At 38.4% G+C, this 22,366-nt stretch overlaps 2 protein-coding genes across 5 annotated transcripts in view; one reads left to right on the forward strand and one right to left on the reverse strand.

The window, feature by feature from the left end:
• Positions 1–19,810, forward strand: part of ARHGAP10 (Rho GTPase activating protein 10) — a 127,701-nt gene extending 107,891 nt beyond the window's left edge. For 3 of the 4 annotated variants that reach the window (XM_015861096.2, XM_015861094.1, XM_015861093.2), the window contains 3 exons: positions 4,848–4,979; positions 5,740–5,831; positions 13,602–14,393. In XM_015861096.2, coding sequence (XP_015716582.1) covers positions 4,848–4,979; positions 5,740–5,831; positions 13,602–13,690 — 313 coding nt within the window. In that variant the 3' untranslated portion in view covers positions 13,691–14,393. Of the gene's footprint in view, positions 1–4,847; positions 4,980–5,739; positions 5,832–13,601; positions 14,394–17,271 lie in introns of those variants that run through there. The other variant, XM_032444511.1, reaches the window with a different exon arrangement.
• NR3C2 (nuclear receptor subfamily 3 group C member 2) overlaps positions 18,527–22,366 on the reverse strand; it is a 188,604-nt gene continuing 184,764 nt past the window's right edge. The window contains exon 8 of the mRNA XM_015861097.1: positions 18,527–22,250. Coding sequence (XP_015716583.1) covers positions 22,095–22,250 — 156 coding nt within the window. The 3' untranslated portion in view covers positions 18,527–22,094. The remainder of the gene's footprint in view (positions 22,251–22,366) is intronic.

Here is a 22,366-nt window from a genome sequence, read left to right on the forward strand (position 1 = left end):
AGCCTTGGAGATGGTTACTCATTTTGTTAAACTGCTGAATGAATTCCCATCAGCCTTGTTATATCTGCACCTGTAGACCTCATCTCTGGTCTCCTTCCAACTGAAACAGTTTATTTTCTGGCAGTGGTGTGCACGTTTACAGTTTAGATGGTTGATGTGTGACTTTAGTTTTGGTGTCTTGAAAACTATCTGTATCTGATGTAATTATTTCTTTTTAGTAATGGAAGCTGTAGAAGGTGCAATCCAGGTATGCAGCAGTGCTTCTCACTTTTTGTGCTTATTTTGCAGCTTGGTCTTGGTTCAGCTGCCACCTCTTCGGTGACTCAGCAGTTTGAGGGCAGATTTAAGTGAAGCAGGCACTTCTTTTTGTGTTCCTTTGTTATGCAAGCAGAGCAGTAGCCCTCATTTTGCAGCTCCATTGAAACAGTCAAAGTGTAACTTCATCATGTAGGTCTTACAAAATAGGTTTTGCCATCTCCCTGTCTCCCAGTGACAGTTCGGTTGGACAGCAGCACTGCTGGGTGAGTGCCAGGTGAGCAGTACATGTGCTCAGAGCAGGGAGGGACATGGATGCAACCATTATGAGCTAAAATGTCTTTTGTTTTTCCCCCTTCTATTTTTCTTTTCTTTGCACGATTCCAGGAAACACAGCCCCCTCATTTATTTCCTAAAAGGAATAGCAGTCAGTTATAAGCATACATATATACATACTTAAGTTTTGCTGGGTCTGAATTGTCATTTAAAAATGCTGCAGCCTAGGACAGCTGCTATAGAGACATAAACTTCAGATTTACCAGACTGGCGTGAAATACCATTTCACTAATACGTTGGCTGCTTCACTGAGACATCACAATCCAACTTTAACAAAGCATCTATTTCAGTGTTGGCTGATGTGCTCTGTATGAACGAGGAATCTGGAATGTTGAGTGTGAATTACAGACTTTATATTTGGGGGTGGAGTTTCTTTTCAGAGTGGACACGGATCAGGAAATTCTGTCCTTTTGTTTTGTCTTCAGCTTTGTTGCCATTATGACAACTTCTAGAATTTTTTCAGTATATTTTTCTGCTCCTGGCTCTCACCAATAGAGTTTTAACATGCAGGAAGATTGTTGTCTGATGATGTAGAGTATTGAACTTCATATTGAATCAGAAACAGCTGATACCTTTTGATATACTATGTCATTTTATAATGAAACCTTTTAAGATCTCTTCCATTGAGTTTATGTCAGCCAGACTCTGTGATACCACAGCCATGGGGCTGCCAAGCCCTTCTATGAAACAGCCCCTTTTTTCTTAAGAGTTGCAGTGTGGATTCTTTTCAGAGTATCTTCCTTGCTCTCAAGATAAGAGGCTGCTCTTTAGCAGTGTTACCTTAGGAACCAGCCAGATAAACATCCAATAAAATCTTGTTTTCAAGAGTTTGTTTCTGAATATCAGCACAAAATCTCTAGCTTGTTTTCAGTAAGACCATTTGCTCGCTCCTTCCTTCTCCCAGCTTTTTTCTCTGAGTGAGATGGTAATACCAGGGTTTTTTTTCCTTTCCCCACAAGAAATGCATTGCTTTCATTTTAGCCCTCACAAGAGTGGATTTCTTCAGCGTACCTTCTTGAAGTTGAGATGCTGTATGATAAGATACACGGTACTTTCTAATTTAACATTATCTTGATAAACAAGGCTTGCAAAGCTTCATAGCAAGGTAGCTTTGATATCTCAAGAATCTTTTGAGGGAAAAAAGTTGTTCTGTGTGTTGCTTGCAATTGAGCAAAACCTTCTGCTTAAATAATAAAATGAAGTGGTTCCTGAGATAGCCAAGTACAGTAAATTAAAAAAAGAGCTGAAATTCAAGAATCTAGAATGTGCTTAATATTTGGAACCATTAAAGTTTTTTTTTGTTTGTTTGTTTGGTTTTTTTCCCTTTTCTCATTGTATTTATTTATTTACTTATTTAGACTTTAGTGCTTTAGCTACAGCTGAAATGTATTAAGTGAATTCATCAAAAAGGGAGCAGGGAACAGACCAGGGCTCCACATACATGCACTTCTAGAGGGTTTTTCCTCTGTTGGAGCTGCTTAGAATTTGTAGACAATCTGTTCATCTTTACATACTTTTCCCTAGTGCTACCCGATAAAGGACAGTGTAGTCTTATTAGTTGATAGGTTACTGTTCTTGTTGAATCTGTGTTACCTGAGAAATAAATGTGCCACAAGAGGGATTGAATGCATGACTTCATCCTCTCTTCCTTTCTTTGCACACCTACACTGTTGCTGATGTTGTTGGTCTGTTTATTTATTAAATTTCTTCCATCAAGTCTCAAAGAGAAACTAGCTGCAGTATTTCCAGGTATGCTTACAAATGACTCCTCCTGAGTCAGTGGGTTTGTTCTCAGTATCATTCTGAAATCATTATTCTCATGTCTTAAATACAGGTAGTGTGTGTTGTCCTAGAGCTGATGGTGCAAGTTGCACAGATAAATAAGATGCACATTTCAAAGAAATATCTTATGAGTGGAAGATTTAGCACTTACTTGTTGAGAGGCAAACAATGCCAAATCTTGAGATATGCAGTAGAGAAGACTACTTGGCAGAAATGTATTTTTCACTTGGGATTAGTTTGAACAAGCAACGCTTTCACATTCTTCTGGCTGTATACTTGGAATGTTACTTTTCTATTTTCTGTAATTTACAGGCTTAAGAAATGAGCCGTACCCAGTCTTAATTTTGGAGTTCATTGAGGTCATTAATTAAAAGCCAAATGGAGATGATTTTTCTTTGAATGCCAGAATTGCTTTAACTCTAGTCGTTCAGTTATTCAAGTAAAATCATTTTTTTTCATGTTTTTGAAAACCATTTTTTGTCACAGGTACACCTATGCTGTTGAGTTAAAATTAATTTTGCACATATACTTTATGTGCAGAACAATGGACAGATAGTCTGTGTTCTAGCAAACTTCAGAAACTTCTCAGTTCCATTAAGCAATTTTTTTATCCTCAGTATTTAATACAAATAATGCAAATGCCAGTGTTCACTTTTTGGTTTTCATCTTCAAATGGAGTCGCAGCCAAAAATTAGGGGAACTTTTAAAACAACACGTAAGAATTGTACGAAGTGAACAAGTTCAAGTGGAAGGAAACCACAACATTTTCAGGCACTGGTCTTCAAAAGTACGTAATTACTGGAAATGTAAATTACTGCGTGGTGGTAGATTCAGAAGTGGCTAAGTAGACTAGATGTCCTGTTCCCAAAGCATGTTTCTGATCAGCACAGTCCAGCTTTTATTCAGTTTACTACATACAATTTCTTCCTTTATTGGGTAAATCTGATAGTTTTAACAGAAGAACATGTTTTGATGAACTCTTCTCATTATGATGCCAGCACATTTAAGTTTCATTTTTATTAGTGGAATTAACTACAAAACGCTGGTTTTGTACACTTAGAATTCCAGTTTTCATCCAAATGCAGTCTGACAGAGATCCAAATTAAAAATTATTGCCTTGTTGAATAAAGAATGGGCCACTCACCATTTTATAATGCAGCAAATTAAAAAATTAATAGTCAAAATAAATGCCTATATAAGTATGTAATGGCTGGAATGAAAATGCAATACATTGTCTGGTGCAATTAGTCTGTAAAAGTTGTACTTGTTTGTAAGCATTGTTATACAACACTACAGAATAGTGCTTATTTCTTCTAGAAATTAAATATCCCCTTGAAAAAGAAGATGGAAGTCAACTAAATAAGCTAGTTTTCCTGCATTCATTTATGCATTTGTAACTAAGTAAAGTGTCTGCATTTTGCTATTGAGCAATCCACCTTGCTTAGGTGGAAATTTACACAATCTAGATATCCTTCTTGACTAGTTTCAGAGAATTTGGTGTTTCTTTGTGGATATATGTTATCTGAGTGGTTAATATCAGAATAAGTCTAACTGGTAAGTGAGAGCAGGTTGACACTTAAACACCACTTCTTCCAAGCTCAAGATCAGTGCATCCCTAAGAGTAAGAAATCAGGGAAAGGTGGCAGGAGGCCTGTGTGGATGAGCAAGAACTCATGGGTAAACTAGAAGGAAAGATGATGGTCTGTGAAAAGAGGAAAAAGGGCCTTGCCACCTGGGAAGAGTGTAAGAATGTTGGTTTGGAATGTTTGGTTGCTTTGTCCATGAAGAAAACCATCCGATGTTCCAGTGTTGGAACATTTTAGTTCCTCAAACTGTAGAGCGAAGAACATCTTTTATGTTGGGAATGGCTTCATATAAGTTTTTCAATGATACAGAAGTGTTTTGACTTCATCTGATGTTCTTCTCTTGTAGTAACTATGCATTCAGCCATTAACTTAATATGTATTTGAGCAATGTGCTTACCAGGCCAGCTACTGAAGCAGTATCTGCGCAGTTGTGCGAATGAGATCTCAGTCCTGAGGCAGCATCGTGATCCCAGTGTTGTAATAGCTGTAGCCTTTTGAAATCTTCCCGTCATACATCATGCCTTAGTGCAGTGCTGAGAAGATTTTTAAATAGATTCGTCAAAACTTATAAAGGCAAAGTGGCAGCTCAAATAATAACCTGCTATATGCAGTTTCATTGTATCTGTCTTTATTAGATAAGGAATGTGGAATTTTTTCTTGTTATTGGCTATGTCATACATCTTAGGTAATTCATCTTGGCTTAGTATGTAGGGCATGCAGGAGAAATGCTTTCAAGGAGGAAATGGCTGAAACAGGATATCCGGAAAATTAGTTTGGCACTGTTACTGGTTTTCAGTTTTGAGGATCTAACTAGTTAGTCTGGCTTTGAAGATTCAAACATTTTTGGTATGCATCTTGTTAATTCTGCCTTGAAAATATTTCCCTTAGTTCTGGTCAAAGCCGCTCGTCGATGGTTTCATGGATGAACACCCCGTGCACCAACCCACTTGCTACCAACACCGCACCATCTGCTTTCTCCTTCCCTCACCCTTCCACTGGAAGTGACAGAGCAGTGGAGAGGTATGATGTACTCTTTGACTTTTGCTGGTAATTTAATTGCTCCCTTTAGTCTGTATCTTTTTTTAATGACCAATTAGTGTCTTCTGCTGTAAATAAGTGGTAATCTCATATAAAAAAAAAATACAACCTTTACAATTTTTACAGAACAAAATATCAGACACTTAGTCTGATTTTTTTCTTTAAACACCTTCCCCACAGAAAGCACCTAGACTGAGCCAGGATTATTATTGAACATCCTGAGAGCACCTCTGAAGACTGCTTGAAGTTTTATAAACCTTACTGAATATAGGACAAAATAGCATGTTTGTTGGTCTACCAATGTTGTATTGTTCCAAAAAATAAAATGGATTCAGAAAAGTATTCTCTGCAGCGTTAGTGAAAAGCTGTATTGTGAGGTTCATGAGGGAACGTTTTGGAAGATATAATGACTAGTCTATAAAGAAGGTACACTTTGCTTACTATTGATTTCACTGCTGATTAGCACTTGGCAGTATTTTAGCAGCAGTTGAAAGCTGTGTTTAACTGTCATAGAAATAAGTGTGCACAAAACCAGGAGTAAGATATTCAGAAATGCCAACAGTAAGCTGTGAAGCTTCAGCTTTGGCATGTGTGCGTATGAATTAGAAGCCTTTGATGATGCAGATGAGACTGCAATGAAAGTTTTAGCCATCTCCCACTGAGAATGGAGAGAGAATGGTTGAGAAAACAGTGTTTTCTTTAGTAGTCAAAAGTAACTGCATCTCATAATTTCATTTTCCAGCGTTGCCCACCGAAAAGCAAGAGCGGTTTATCCATGCGAAGCAGAACATAGTTCTGAATTATCATTTCAGACAGGAGCAATTTTTGAAGATGGTAAGTACTTATTGAATGAATGTAAAGCAATGAAAAACAAACTGACAAAACCATTCAAATGGCTTTGGATAAAAATACAAGCATAACTGCTATTCTGTCAACGTTGCTTGTGGCAGTCAGTGACGTAGAAGATTTCTGGTACATAGAAACTGTGTTAGTATAAATGAAAACAATATAGGATATAGGGTAATGCCTTTGCTTCAGGTGAGAAGATTCTTGTTGGTTTTAACATTTCAACAGTATTAAAATGTGTGTCACAGTAAAAAAAAAAAAAAAAAAAAGAAAGAAGTTCAACAATAGAGAAAATGCCTATGAAACTGTTTTTTAGTATATTTTTTAGCACTTGAAAATATCACAGAGACTTTTATTTAAAGAAAATAAATCCACTTAAGGATTTTCAAGCAGAGTTCTAGGTAAACCAGATTATCGTTCTAGAGAAAAGAGTGTTTAGTCTTCTGACCAGGTGTAATGTGTATTTGTACACATAGAAAGACGCATATTCACAGCATGAAGCCCTATGCTTAAAAATTTCAGTGGATCTAAATGTAGTATTGCATATGAACATCCAGAAAGTCATTCTGTGCTCAAGACTGTACTGAAGCTCCTCAGTATGTTTCTATGGCTCTACTCTTCAGCAACCAAACAGGGGCTTTGAATTGACAAGAACAGCTTTAGTTCTAAAACCTTTCACCAGTAACAACTATAATACAAATACAGAAGATAACAGAGCTGAGTTTTTTCATACTGTTGCAGAAAGGGATGGTATGTAATGGGTCAACAGGGCCTGGACAAATTCAGCAAATCTTGTTAATTGAATGCAATTTAATAACAATTCTTATGTACAAATTAATTCACAGCAGGAGCAGTATAAGGCTGTTGTTTGTTACAAGGCCTCGATAAGTTGCATTCATTCTGAAAAACAAAAGACTTCCAGACAGGTTTTGTGGAGATTGAGGGTTTCAAAGTGATTTGTGAATTAGGTTCTTGAGATTCTTGGTGAAACTGAGACCAGTACTTTATCTTTTCATACTGTCTAGAGGCAGGTGAGTAGTAAGGGGTACACTGGCTGCTAAAGAAACTAGAAACTCTGCAGTGATGCCTGTTTTTTCTTATCCATTGCTATCTTGCTGCTAGGCCAGAAGGCTGATAAGTACTTTCCAGGGGTAAAGTAGTATTTAGGTCTGAATGAATAAATACACTTTGGGTATACGCTGCCCAGTCATACAGATGCTACATGTGAGAATCTTTGTTTGGATATCCAATAAAGGAGAAGTATTCCAAATTATCTGCTTACATCCAGCAAGAAATAGAGAAAGTACAGTCTGAAATAGCTGGATAAAAAATCAACCTGCAAGTGTTAAAAGGCTCTTTAAGTGTGCCTTGCATTTCCCAAAATGTACCCTGTTAACTGTTAGTACTGGATCAAAAGTTGCTCACATAGAGCTGAAACAAATGGAGGGAGCTCAGCAGAATCCTTTTTCTCCTTTCTCCTTTTTCTCAGCAGTCATAACAACAACAAAATAGCATGGACATAGACATCTACTTCCCCTTCTTTGTGAAGCCAAATTTAAAGCAGCAGACTGTAAGGAAATTGCTGTACTATGTCTCCTCCCAAATAAATGAAGAGTAGGCCTAGTCCAGAATTCAGTTGTGTTGATAGATTTTTTTGTTGTTGTTGTTTTGGTTTGTTTTTTCAGTGTAAGGTGGTTTGGAGTCCCCACAAGGTTCTTCCCTCCTAGCACCCACTTTACAAAATCACACTTGGTGTTTCCTATTAGATAAGTGCCTTGCAGGCAATTCACGTCTGAATCAAGTTAGATGGGAAATCTTTTAAAGATAGATTAGCTAAATGATTGCTCTTTTTAAAGTCTCTTACAGCAGTTATTTTAATTTAGGTTTTTTAAAACATGACTGATAGGGATCTTCCACAGATGTAAAATTTGTGCATGGAAGAAAAGCTCTGGTGCGTAAGAGACAGGCATTTCTAATGCAGAGTGCTATGGCTTGCACACCTGTTGTGTTGCCATTGGGAAATTCAGCCTTCCCAGGTTTAGTTACTTCTGTATAATGTGTTTGTGTGACAGCAGTGTTGAGATTCTTTTCTTTTGTAAAGAGGTCACTAGGTGTTATGGCAAAGCTGGCATGGTTTTGGTCCATTACAGCCTCGGTAGTTTTTCAGCTAGAAAGTCGGATTGTCCAAGAAGAAGTATGAATTTTGTTCTTTGGCAGCACATAGATAGATTTTCAAATATAGGAATATTTTTTCCATATCATCCTCTGAAATAAGATTGGAAGCTTGGAGAAAGTTTTTGAAAATATCTGCATTTTGAAAACCTAATTGCATTTCCTTAAGTACATTTGTTTTGATTTATTCCACTGTATCTTGCTTATTTGGAAGATGTTGTTTTTCGCCTCATAGTACTTTCAGCCTAGGGGAGGTTGGGGATTAGCCCCCAAAAGTAGGAGAGCATGCAAGTAACAAGACAGTAACTGGATATATTTAACAACTTCACGGCCATTCCATAACAATTTGTAATGGGTTATGTTGTAGGTAGGCTCTGTCAATGTGGAAGGCTGTTCTCACTCACAGTGCAGACCAGTCCTCATATTTGAAATCACTGAAATGCCTTCACACGGCCTTTTCTTTTTACATTAGGCACCCTTGTGCCAATGCTAGAGTCACATTCCAGTTGAATCAATTCAGGTTCTTCAGTTACTCAATTTAAATTCCCATATGCCCTAATAAAGCCCCCAAATGAAGAATTAAAGTAATAATACATCATTTCTGTAGCTCTACCAATAACCTTAACTATCAAAGTGACAACGCATCAATCAAGTTGACATACAGCTAGTATCAACCATTAAAGTAACTGTTCAATTAATGTCTACTAAAAAGTGCTGCTTCCATTAGCAAGGGTTTTATCTGTCTCTCCTTTCCTCCACCCTGCCTGTCTCAGTTTCTAATCCTGTCTCTCATCTCTCACTGTTTGCATGCTGAGTTTTCTCCTTTCTCCTTGGTCTGTTCTTCTGCCTTGTTTCCTTCACTTTTTCACTTCCCTTTCCTGTTCTTCTTCTGCTTTGTCTCTCTTGGTCTGTAGATGCTGATTGCAGTAGTTCTCTCTCATCTACTATCCTGGATGAATCTTTCTGGCTGCTCTATCCTGAGACAGAATAATAGCATTTAGTGAGGTACAGTCTTGCACCTGTCATAGCTGCTAAATGTAGTATTGGTGCAAGTAGGTAAAAGCTTAACCTTTACTGCTCTCTCCATTTCCTTTATGTAAATGGAGAAAAGGTCAGGTTTCTCAGGCTGACAAAGTTAGATTTACTAATATTTTAAATTAAGCTTTACATCACTTGATAAGAATCTGTGTAGAATCTGAGTTCTACATGTTCAGGTGTTTTCATTATTGCATGCTTTCCCAAATCCTACAGTCTTTTTTATTAAAGTGCCACAGAATATAAATGTTAAGGCACCATCTGGTAAGTTAAAAAAGAAAAAGGAAACTGTTCTATTTAATTGAATTGTGTAAGAAAATGAATAATATAATCTGAACAATATCCACTGCTTTCTTTTAATATTTTTTTTCAATCTTCAATTCAATTTACCTTAGGCTGTGCCAGTGTTTTTATTTCCCAGTTGCTACAGGCTGTATTATTGACAGCACCTAACACTATAATTCAGGTGGTTAGAGACAAAGCATGAAGATTTTGCAGCTAGATAAGGGCACGTATGGGAAGAAGCAGAGTATGGCCTCAGATCATGAGAGACGTACACTGGCTGTATGTGGGTATTTTTGGTCCCAGCAGTCATTCCTGGTAATCATGAACGGAGTAATCAATCAGACTGCCTGGCACTGAACTCTTGCCATTCTTGCAGCCTTGTCTTTAATTTCTGCATCTTAAAAGAGATTGCTTAGAAGTGAGTAAATGGGAATTTCGCTAGAGAGAAGTATTTGGGTATGGTACAGTACGTGGTGTTTACACAACAAAATTCCTTGTCCGTATTGCTAGCAGTTCTACGGTGAAGTTTCCCAAAAACCTGTCAAGGTAGCTCTCATCAAAGCTTTCAGCAATATTTAAAATGACAATTCAGGGGAAAACTGAGGAAGATTTTTATCACAGGAATTTTCCTTAGCAAAAATGCGGCGCCCATTGTCCCTACCAAGCACAGCAGAAACACAAAAAGACATTCAAACAGCCATGGTCATCCCCTCTTTACTTTACCCAGTGTAACTGAGTGCCACTCTGTGTTAATCTGCCTGGTTTTGCCTCCAGGGCACTCTCTTCCCTGTTATTCACTGTGAGGTTTCTGGACTATCTTTCTTCATGGTATTGACAAATGAAGGATTTACATCAAAGAAAAGTAATACTTCCAAAAAGCTACATTGCATTGTATGTGCAAATAATTATTTTGTTGAGGTAGAATTGAGAATAAAGTGACTTCTTTGTATTCCTTTCAACTGCGGCTTTCAACGCATTCATGTACATTAACTGTCTCAGTTTTACACCCAGAGAAATGGAGTGTACTGGTGGGCAGATGTTCTCCTTTTCAGATCCCTCCATACCATTAGGGATAAGTTACCTCAAACTGCTGCTGGAAGTTGCAATCATAGCTTCACCAGCAAGAAGTACCAGATATGCACTTGTAATTTCTACTGACTACAATAGAAGTCTTAATAAGCCACAGAAGGTAGCTTGACCTTAACTGGCCTGACTGTTGGTTTTGTTTGGTTTTGTCCACCTGAGTTTGGGGTAATTGCTGTGTAGCATTCACAGCCAATACTGATGGTCAGAAATCTTCCTTGTGTACAGTTTGCCTTCACAAGAGCGAGACCACTCAGATGGCCCTGCAGGAGGTGTTGAGGAGGTTGCCATCCCCTCTGGACTCTGCAGATTGCTGCTATTTCCACTGTCCTCAGAGTGGGAGGGCTTTTGATGGCCAGCTTTGATTGCACAGCTGCTATACCCTTATCAGATCTTCAGTGGCATATGTAATTGTCAATTCCCTGTCTTTCACAGCACAGGTGCTATCCCTAGCCAGCATAAGACTTAGTCCTATAGGCCCAATGAGAAGTTATAGTTTTATGGCCAAATGAGTAGTTTCTGCAGCATTATTTTTAAATGAAGCGGGCCTGAGAAAGTGCTAAGAATTGTGGTGTCTGTTGATTGAGAAGGAATGGCAGAAAGGGGACAATAAAGAGCATCTTTTCAACAGGCTGTTTTTTTAGAAACAGCCTATGGCCTGGCTTGGGAAGAGCTGTGATAGCAGAATGGATTTTGTGTAGTAAGGGCTTTTAAAATGAATGTTATTGCACACCATGCTTTGGAACTCAGCAAAGAAAACAGGGTCATCGGGTGTTTCAAACAACTTCACATTTGGGCACCTTCTGCATTTACCTCATTTGCCCACAGAAGTGACTGATATATGTGGCTGTCTTAATGCACGAGGAGATCTGAAAGAGAGCATAATCTTACTCAAGATGACAGTTGCCATCGCTGTTGAATACTAAGAAGAATTATTGATGTGTTGGTTTTTTTTTAAAAAGGTTTCTGACTAGAAATGGTGAGTTTAGGTGTGGTCTGAGTGGTAGTTCTTTCTTCAGTGCTCACAATCTGTAAGAAAACTGTGCCAAGGAAATAGTGAGGCTCTGAGCTGTCTGTAAAGTGTGGTATTCAGTTGCTCAAGCACAGATCTCAGCCTTCTAGATAATAATGTGATAGAATCATAGAATCACATAATGGCTTAGGTTGGAAGGCATTTTAAAGATCATCTGGTTCCAGCCCTGCTGTTCAGCCTCATGTGTTGCATCTGAACATTCTGCAGTGCTCAGAGTTCACTATTACATTATCAAACTTATTTGGAGAACGTTTCTTCTGAAATTTGCTGCTGTGTCAAGCCAAGAGATTCCATACTGTTTGACCATTTCCTCCTCTGGGTAAGTTTTAGGGCCCTGTCCACTGTAATCACCTCAGACAAGGGCTGCCTTTGTTTTTAACAGGCTTTTGGTTTATAGACACTGACATGCCAGTAATCACTGTCTTTTCTGTCACATAAATTGACCCAAACGTATTTTGGGTTGAGCTTCAGAGGACAAGTAGAAATTTCTTACTTGCAGCTCTTCAGGTTGCTTTTCTTTCTTATCTGCTGTTCTGGGGAGTTTCATTCCTGTAACACAGCTGTGCCCCATAGACATGGGATACTTCAGGCAGAGGCTGGGCTGCCCCTAGAGCTGGCATGTTGGCTCACTGGGTGCAATGGCAGCTGTTGCAGCAGAGCTTCTGGAGGTTGGCTTGTGCTGGTTACAGCATCACAGTTCTAAATGCATGTATACACTGTAATCATGGTTTTAAAATGACAAAGAAAGAGGAGGGCCTGTTAATTACTAATAGTAATGTAACTTACTGTGAGTTTCAGTGTGTACAGAGATTCTAAAAGAGAATTTTCTGTGTGTTTTTTTCCCTTGGAATCTTTCCATTGCACACATTCATTTTAATTATGTGCCCATGTTGGTTCTCGGTATGGACAGCATCATTTGGAAGCAGTCTGGTTTTCTAAATGCTTAAGTCTCTTGGAGAAAGAGTTGTTATTTAAGCCATGGTTTCTGAGCACAGCTTCTAGCTATGGCTGGCCAGTATTAGGACACAGAAGAAAAGGGCAGGGGAAATTTGTAAGTAAGTGCTCATTTTGAGAACCTTACAATGTTTTTTAAAGCGAGACTTAACTTTTATTTCCTTGATTTCTAGAAAGCTACTATTATCACATTCCTCAGTGCGTTAATGTGTTTTAAATGAAGCACTGTTATGGCCAGCAGCATATTTTAGCATTTGTCTGATGATTTCTTTAAGTCACGTCCATCTTAAAAGCAACTTGAGGATAAATTGACATGGTAGAGAACATCATAGGTCACTAGAGGTGTGGGATTTACAATTAAATAGGTAAGTAGATAAGTGTACTGTGTTCTCCTAAGAAATTTGATAGGGGGATTTGAACATTTTTTACTGTTTTCCAAATGAATGAGGCTTATGCTTCTTTTATTAGCCTATGTCAAGTGAGGTTAAAACATACATAGAAAGCCAGAGTTCATTTATTCTGTTGCTCACAGAATTGCTTGGGGGCATTTAGAGTCTGAGCAGAACTTTTTCTTATTTTAGATCCACAGATACTCTTGGATTAACTTTGGTATCAGTAGTGGCAAATACTTAGGATGGTGGTAAGGAACAAGGCTTACCTTCCAAGCTGTTCCTTTGTGTTTTGTGAATAGTGTGATGCATTTGATGATTTAGATATTGTCCACTGGTCTCTTGTATTAGAAGCACTATTCTGTGGACAGATGATTCTTGGAATGAGATCTGACTCTTTTTTGTGGCTCTGAGCTTCCAGATTCTTTGCCTCTTCCCAAGACAGGAGTTGGTTATACTTTGCCCTCAACTACTGAAATTGTTTTTAAGTATTTGACAGGAACTTTGACTTCTCACCAGGAAGTTTCTGAATTCTGTCTTAAGAACCTGCCCTTTCTCAGTTCCATTAGCTAATCGTTCCCTTCATGTAATCTCTTGCACCCAAAAGCAGAAGATAGTTCAAGCACTTACTTATATTATGCAAGTATTTAATCAACTATCCTCATCATTTTCCCTAGTGAGATTGTCAAGTCAACTTGGTGTTTGCAAGAGACTGCATATTTTCATGGATACTTTGCATGGTGTCATGGAGCTAAACCTAAAAGGACCAATTTGAGCATAAAAAGAATCTTTTCTTTTCTTTTGCAGTGCAATTTTCCAGGGAGCCAGGATGGCTAGAAGGCACACTAAATGGAAAGAGAGGACTGATTCCACAAAATTATGTTCAGTTTTTATAGCTTCATGCATCGATCGCCAAGAAGGTGTACATGGTATCCATGGATTTTAGTTATAGTCACTTCTCTCCACTTTCGTGACCATTTTTAATCAACAAAGAGCCTGATTATGGGTTGAAGATCCCGGTGTGTTTAAAGACATTAAGTGTTGCCAAAAACGAGTTAGAAATGAAAGATTCTTTTAGGTTTGGAATTAATGGGGACAGAACAGTTGGATGGCGAGAAGGTTCAATTTTGTAATAGTTTTTTCAATTGTAACAGTATGGTTGTTTGCAAGGTAACGTCGAAGTCCAGTCTTTGGTTGATCTGTGGCTCAGCTCTCAGTTGAAGATGATTTTTAAGAATTAGTGTCCAGAAGATCCACGCATCAATTTCAACCATTTTTAACAGATTGTTATTTGAGTGTGGAAAGCACAGCTGGATTAAAAAAAACTATCGTGCTGACACCTAAATTATATTTCCAAGTGGACTAGATGATGTGGAACAGATATATTGGTATGTAAAATCATAGGTATCAAGACATGACATTTTTTCAAATGTCTTCAAAGAATAAGAAGTTCATTTATGTTTTGTGTTTGTGACTTCATTTATTTTATTAAGGTAAGACACATGAACTTTTATCACGGGCTCCTATCTGCCATGGTTTCTTTGTTACTCAGAACTATCACTGTAAATGAAATAAAATGATGTTTGGTATTTGACCTTAGTCATTCCTTAGCCGGAGAATATTTTGTCTGGTTGTGTAAATTATGGCATTAAGTAATTATTGGCAGCTTTATTCAGTCAGTCACAAAGAGGCTCTATAATGGATGGGGAACTCAAAACAGGCAACTTGGCAAACCTAAGTCAAAGGAAAAGAGAATCTCTGTGATTCTTGTGTATCCTGGAAAGATCTTTCATTTTATCTGCTTGGCTGGCTCTTGAGCTTCCCTTTCTTCCTCTCCCATAACTGTAGTTTGTAAGGTCTCAATGATACTTCATAGTATCACAGTCCTCAAGTAGCTGCCTCAGAATTTGTAGAACTATTTGTGTAGAAAGCAAGTTATCATCTGTGATCACAGAAAAAGCTTCTAGAAACCCTGTGGTGTATAAATCTGTGCCGTGTGATAAAAATGCGATATGCAGTCTATCATTAATCTTTGTATTTCTTTTCTCATTCAAGACCCTTTGGGAAGCAGTGGAGAGGATGCAGGAAAATCTGACAGGATGGCATGTTAGCACAGGCTCATTTATTTGTTAAATTGGACTCTGTGGATTTAGAGTCATTTACTACAGATACACTTTCCTTGTAGGTTTTTCTAACCAATGTGATTAGTAAACCAGTTAATGGTTAATGCTGCCTTAAGGTTGAGGTGTTTCTTGTCCCCTTAAGATTTAACTCCATACTGCTTTTTAGTTCGTTTGCCTAGACTGTGGAGGCTCCATTGGAGTATGCCCAAATCATTTCCAGATGGAGCAATGGTGGGCCAAGTCAGTACGGCTCTCCAGCGCTAAACCTCACAGCTTGGAGGAGTTTCACTGTGGTGAATTCTCCTCGTATGTGAGCAGTGACTCTGCCATAGGCAGTTTTTATCTTGGCACAGTGGCTGAGTGACCAAGCACAGAAAATGACTTCTGGACTTCAGTAAAGAAAATGCAGTTCTCAGATTTGCTCCTTGATACGCTTTTAAGGAAACAGTCACACCAACAAATACAGCAAGAGATGGCAGGTTTCCTTGCTCAGATCTGTTCACGTGGCAAAGTGCTGTTCTGGCTGGATGTAGTGTCACCTGGGACCATAGCTGTAGGAACTCATCTGTGACCTTCAAGAGTTGTTCTGAAGGCAGGATGCTGTCTGTGTGGCCAAGAAGTTCAGCTTCCACTGCCACCAGCTGGGAATTTTGGACAGAACCGGAAGAATGTAAATCCTTGTTATTCACCTAGGAGGTATGACTGCAAGGCATGCTGCCTGCTCAGTTAGCCAGGCAGTGATAACTTGAAGCTTACAAGTTGTAAGCTTCCAGTTGTTTTGTTGCTGTTTAAAATGTACAGTACTTGTTAGATCTTGTTCTGGTTGCTTTCTTCCAAAATTCTCAGCTCTAGCTCTGTTCTTTCTGCATTTCTTGTTTCTTTTAACTGAGATGGTTTAAGAAGGTGGATGTGTAGAGTAGAAGATAATATGGTGCCCCTTCAGTCCAGTCCTGTGTCCCTTTTTGCTTTTAACTGAGGTGTTTTGAGATTCCTGCTACTGCTGGATCCATTCAGAACCCAAAGATGAAAACTTTGCTACTGGGGGTGGTGCACTGAGCAGAAGTAATGCTAATTCAGACTTTCTCACATCCCAGACCTTGTCCAAAAGCAGCAGTGTGAGTAGAGCCAGATCTGATCTGGCTTTCAGGTTAACCACGCTGCTTCTTAGGAATTTAGCTGCGGTAGCTGCCTTCCAGCATATGGTTTTCCACCATCAGCCTGGTCTTACCAATGCTGGGTATGGATTTGTGCAGCTGAGTAGCCATGGCACCTCTCATGCTTCACTCTCACTGTTGAATAGCTCTGTAAAAGATGCCCTCACACTGACTGTCTGGAAGTAAAGATTAAAGTATGCTAAAGAAAAAAAATCTTACCAAAAAAGTCAGGCTCCTTTTCCAGCCTTTGAGATTGTAGTTTTCTTTCCTAAGGATAGTTCTCAGAGTTTGTCTCCCATCTTGCTTTTCTGTAGTTTGGGAAGTGTAGTGTTAACTTGAAGCAAGATGGGAGACAGGAAATCAGCTGTGGGGAAAGCCAGCTGAAGGGCTGTCTGGCTCTAGCCTGGCAGCAGGAGCAGCACTGCTCAGCACTTCTGGGCTCAGTCCTCTCCCAGGGAGCTGTTCTCACATCCCAGCTGTGGGTTCGGTTTGAGCTTAATCCGCAGGCAGGGTTTCCCAGCCCTTGCAATGCGCTGGTGACTGTGAGCAGTGGCATGTCTGCCTCTGTTTTCAAAGTCTGAGACTCCCTGAAGCAAAGGCCTGACGCAGGCTGCAAATGGGGAGGGCCATGTAGGAATCAGCTGTTCTGTGCTTTTTATGCAGCGTGACGTTTTCTTTGCCCTCGCTGTGGGAACAGAGATTGAACACCTCCACAGGGGACTGAAGTCTAACATGTGCTTGCAGAATAATTGATGGAAAAGCTGAGCCTCCAGCCCACTTGGGCTACATAGGAATGTGCAGTATGTAATACTCACTGGCCGGCACTCGGCTCTACTCCTTGGCTGGGCAGCACTTTCACTTTGCTGTTCTCCCTGGGGCTTTCAGGCTGCTGAGTGCTGTTAACCATTGTCCTCCGTGATGGTCACGGTAGGTTTCCTGCTGGTGCCCAGTCCTTCATTGCGTTGAGAGAAAAATCTCATGACTGATTTATCTGCCCTGTAATGAAAACAAGTGGTTCTGCTGCATTGCTTACAACTTTTGCTAGCTTAGCCTTTGTAATTAATTAATTGCATCATAGAAAAGTCTCAGGGAGAAATTTGCAATTTCATTGTTCTGTTCCTTCGTTTCCTTCTTTTAAACCATTTCACAATTCTTACCTGGATTTCAATTTAATGAGCAAATTCCATCCACTGCTGACAGAGGGTTTGTGCAGCCTGTAAATGCACCAGAGCCGTACACAGGGCTATCGGGAAGCCTTCCATGAAGTCGCACCTTGATGGCTCAATATGCCTCAAGCAGAGTTCTCTCCAGCAGAATTCATCCACATGCCTTCGTCTGCACTTGCAGTAACCACAGGTGAGCACCAAATAATACATTTAATTCTATTGAGATCTGCAGTTAAAATGTTGTTTTAACACTTTGCCGGATGGCATGTTTTACCTACCAAACATCTTTGAAATGAAAAGGTATTTTTCACTACTTTCTATCTTAGCAATACTTATTGTACTTAATATAAAGTCCTGATCTCTGTAGCTACCTGAGAGAAAGCAGTGTCCCAGCTTGAGGTCAGAGAAGAAGTTTCATTTTGTTTTTAAGTAGCGATAGCATTATCTTATTTCTAGAACAGCATATGACAGATACATCTGCTTCCAAGCAGATGGGCAATTTTTCTGACAATTCAGCAAACAGAAGGCAGGTGCAAGGATTTTTGGCAATGGAAAGTTTGTGTGACTTGTTACTATTAAAAGAAACAAAAAGCAAAGTGCAGTTAGATGGTGGTCTTGCATCACAGCCTGAGCTTCATGCTGAACTCTGTGATAAATATTTCGGGGGTAGTACAGAACAAACCAGCATAGCAAGAGTTGTGTTTCCCCCTTCTGACTTTCTTAACATAATTGGAGGAGGCCCAACTCTTGAGAAGGCGGTTTATTAACTTGAGAAAGCTCGTGTACGTGGAGCAGTAACTCCATATTTCCACGAAGGAAAAAAACAACTCATCAGTGGGGACAGCAGCCCTAGGATAGCTCAAGCTGGATGCCAGGCTTGCCCAGCCACTGAAGGTTGCGGGGTTTGCTTTGTTGTGCAGGATGTGGTTGGTGTCAGTGTTGCCACTTTTTACTTGGGAAGTACAAGGACCCCAATTAATTAAGGGAACCAAACTCCTCAATGTTGGACATTTCTTAGTATGCCCTGTCTGGCTGAAATAGACAGAGCAGCATAAATGCAAAGCGTTAGCTGTATGGGGACAGATGTTACATTGCACTGTTAGTTACTGTGTTGTTTGATATTGTTTCCAAATGCACAGAAGTTTATTTCTAAGGTTATTGCTGCACCAGCAGCTATTTGAGATTAAAATGCAAGAAGTACTTGCAATCAAACCAGTTTAATTCAGGTATATTTGTACAATTTATATATATATATTAAAAAAAAAAATAGGTACTTGCAGACATTAACATAAAGACCAAACAGTATTTTCTATTTATTTAAAAAGCTTTAAACATACAGAAGCAAACCCCCTAATTATAAATGCATCATTATGCATAGATGTTACTGTTTACACCATACTGCTGGCTGCTTGTATTTTTCCATCCAGGAATCTAGTTAAACTCCAAGAGTGCTTAAACATTCCTCTGAGCTTCCTGGCCTCAGATCTGCTTTGCTGTCTATCTTATCAAGTCATTGACCTCCAGCTGAAAACATTGCTCTAAAAAAAGAAAGTCAAATCTTTAATAAACAATTAAAAGTGCATTAACTGTAGAATTGTTTTAATTTCATAAATGCTTAAACAAGTCAGTGAAAAACACCACCCTGTGAATTAGCTTTTTGCATTACTGATTGTAAAGTATCGTTTTAATAAGATTTTGCTACTGCAAACTTTAGTCTATTTTATTTTGTGCAACCGGTCAGCTGCACAATGTGTAGTATTCCTGAAATACCCACTGCAGTACATTGACACTATTTTACATTGTTAACTGCATATACAATGCTCTTGCTGTATATCCCCCTCCTTTCTTAAAACAAAATAATTTAGCTCAGTGAACAGGAGCCCACTCTTAAAGGATGTTTTCGTTTGTTTTGTATTTTGCAGGAGACAAATGCCTATTTCATTCTAAACAAATTCAACATAACTTCATGGTAGCTGAAAACCAAAGGTTTTGTTTTCTGCTCTACGCAGGTTTAGATAAGAAAAAAACGTGATGGCTATTCTGCTTGTGTCCTTGCTAAGAGAATACTGCCTCTTCCAACATCTATATCCAATTGTATCTATTACTTCAATGAGCTCTGGCAAAAAATAATAATCAATGAATGGTTTCATAAACAACAGGTGATTAAAGTAAAGGATTTATTATAATCTGCTTACAGTTGTTTGCAAAGACAGACATACGTTTTTGCATAAAGATATAAATTGCTTTTTAAAACTAATTTAGTGTGTTTAATTATATGAAGTTTCTGTGAATTATGAATTGTACCAAACCAAGATTAAAAGTAATAAGGTACAAAAATAGGAGCAAACAGACAACAATTTGGACTGGGACAGGCATTTAACAGTGAAGTGTAGAATATGGCTTTGCTATTTTAATCAAGCAAAGTTACTCTGAGACAGAAAAGGAGGCAGTAACTTTGTTAATATAAAAAGCTGCTGCAGACTGTATTCACCCAGAACCTGGCTTTGAAATTTTCTATTTTAGACTCAAAAAAAAAATTAATTAAAAAAAAGAGGGAAAAAAAAAAAAAAAAAGGAGAAAAGATGGATGTATGACTGTTTCTTTACTGTAAACAACCGGTCTGCATGCTGTGTATCTCACGCTGGAAGTTTGGCTTTCATATTGCTGTGCAGGTCAGTATTTAAAGATCTGCCTATGAATTAGACTTCCAAAATGCAAATAATATATGTATGTATATATTTATATATAAAAAAAACCTCTCTGAATACAGTCTTTACAGGTTACCCATTGCATAAGGCAGGTGTCATTTAAAAAGACAAGTAGCACTGACTGTCATCAGTGCACCAAAGCACACCTCAAAATTTGGAATCAGAAAGGGTATGTAACGCCTATTGGACCACTGTTTCAAAGAAATGCTACATTCTGACTGGTCAAGGGACAAATCATAGCTCAAAAACATCAGTGTCACCCAGAGAGAACACTACAGATTAGGACTCAGAAAAAAAACCAAACTATTCTATTTAAATTAGCATACGGTAGCAACAGTTGAGCCTCAGAAAAGTTCATCTGTCCTCTATTCTACACCAAAATTTTGTATTCGTTTATAAATTGTGAAATACAGTGTAAATCACCTCAAAAAGGTTTTGTTCACAGTCTCGTCCTAGCGAAAACGTTTTGAGACAAAATCAGACCGAGCTGAACGTGTAGCGTCAACAGTTTTCTTTCCCGTGTGTTTTGATTATTACAAAAGTTCATACAAAATTAAATGCGCTTTGAGTTTACCACTAAAAATTCTACTCTGCTGATCTGCCTGTATCGGTACCTTGCCATCTATCCCTCTTGCTGGTACTTACTGTCATGATCTGCATGTTCCCTTCACCATAATCGGAAATCGTTCTCCTCAATCTGAAATAATAATCTGACCTTCAAAGACATTTCATGTATCCAGTATTCGAAGGAAAAACAAAACAAAAAAACAAACCAAACAAACAGCACAATTTGGGAAACATTAATTAAAAATAGCAAAATCATTCAATGGCTTGTCTGCCTCTCCACCCCTGGGAGACTAAGGGAGTAGAGGGCAGGAACTCGCGCTATCATTACGCTGGCAAAAGCTTTGGAGAGACTGTAATTTGTCTTGTTAAATGAAACCTTCGTAAGTGGCAAACACAAAACGAGTGTCGTTTCCTACAGAAATATGAAGCAGGATTTCCAAGATATGCTCATCACGTACACTTGCAAGCGAGACAAATAGAGAAAAATATGGAGGAAAATAGAAAGGCTTAAATACAACTGAAAAGGTTAAGTGTGGTTATTTACAACAGATACTATAGGATGGTAAATTAGATATGATGCTAAAAAAGGCACAGCTTTCCCTTTCTTAAATACACTGTAAACGGTTCATTATGCATGCAGAACATTTCACTTTACAAAAAAATTACCTTGTTTGTTTAGACAAAGATAGTACTTAAATAGTCTCCAGCAAAATAGAGTTCTTTCAAAAATACTTTCCCATTCATCCTATTAACCATTAAAGATTTTTTTGTCTCATTTACAAAAGTTCCTTACACCTTATTTCAGGTCCTTCACAATTTATACATACAGCAATGTACAGTACAGCAAAAGACTGCAAAAAATTATTTGTAAAGCCAGCACAATAGATACTATAAATTGATACCAGGGCATTTGTTTTCACATCTTATCCTTCTTAATTAAATAGTAAATGGACACTTAACACAGTGTATATCAGCTAGGGTGGGATAACATGGGATAACAAATGCCACAGGTGGGGATAACAGAGTATTCCACACCAAATGTTCTGTTATTACTTTACACAGTAGGGTTGTTTTTTTTTTTGTGTGTGTGTGTGTATATATGTGTATATATAGTTTTTGTTTGTTTTTATTATTTTTTTTTACAAGAAAAGAATATTAATGCCCCATATTGACTTTACGTTTTATGTGCAAACCAAGGGTAAGCTTTAAAAAGTTCTCATTAGTTCTTGAACCCTTTTAAAACAAGCAAACGATACCAGAAACTACATGGCATATTTAAAACTCCATCTGTTAAAATATCAAAATCAAAGAGTTATTGACTAGATATGGCTTTTCATCCAGAGGAACAGGAACATTTCCTAAGTGTTTGAGGGTTATGGGGTAATTTCCAAACATCTAGGTCTTGCCAAATCCAAGTCAACTGTTTTCCATTCCCCAAACCCCTCGTATGATTTTAGACTATTCAGAGACTGCAGAACAAGTGTAAATAGCATGTTTAAAATATGGTTTCTTGGGTCCTTCATGGGTGTGGAATAACACAGGGAAACTTAAGGCAAAGTTCTTGCGTTTAAGACATTTTCTATCACTTCCTGTGAAAGTACAGGGGCTTGGCATTCCCAGATTCCACCTTTGGTAGCTGGTCACTGATGATTTCCACCAGCATGGCTGGAAACTCTACTTTCAGTGCCTGAGACTCTCGGAAGGTGTAGAAACAGAATTCCAATAAGTCACTAACAAGCTGAAATACAGAAAGAAACAATTTTTAGGAAAAATGCAGAGAATTTTGCATCCAAACAAAAACTTGTTGACAATGAGAGATTATTACCAAGAAAATGCTATCTTAACTCTGACTTG

The sequence above is a fragment of the Coturnix japonica genome, chromosome 4 (assembly GCF_001577835.2).
Source record: "Coturnix japonica isolate 7356 chromosome 4, Coturnix japonica 2.1, whole genome shotgun sequence".
NCBI lineage: Eukaryota > Metazoa > Chordata > Aves > Galliformes > Phasianidae > Coturnix > Coturnix japonica.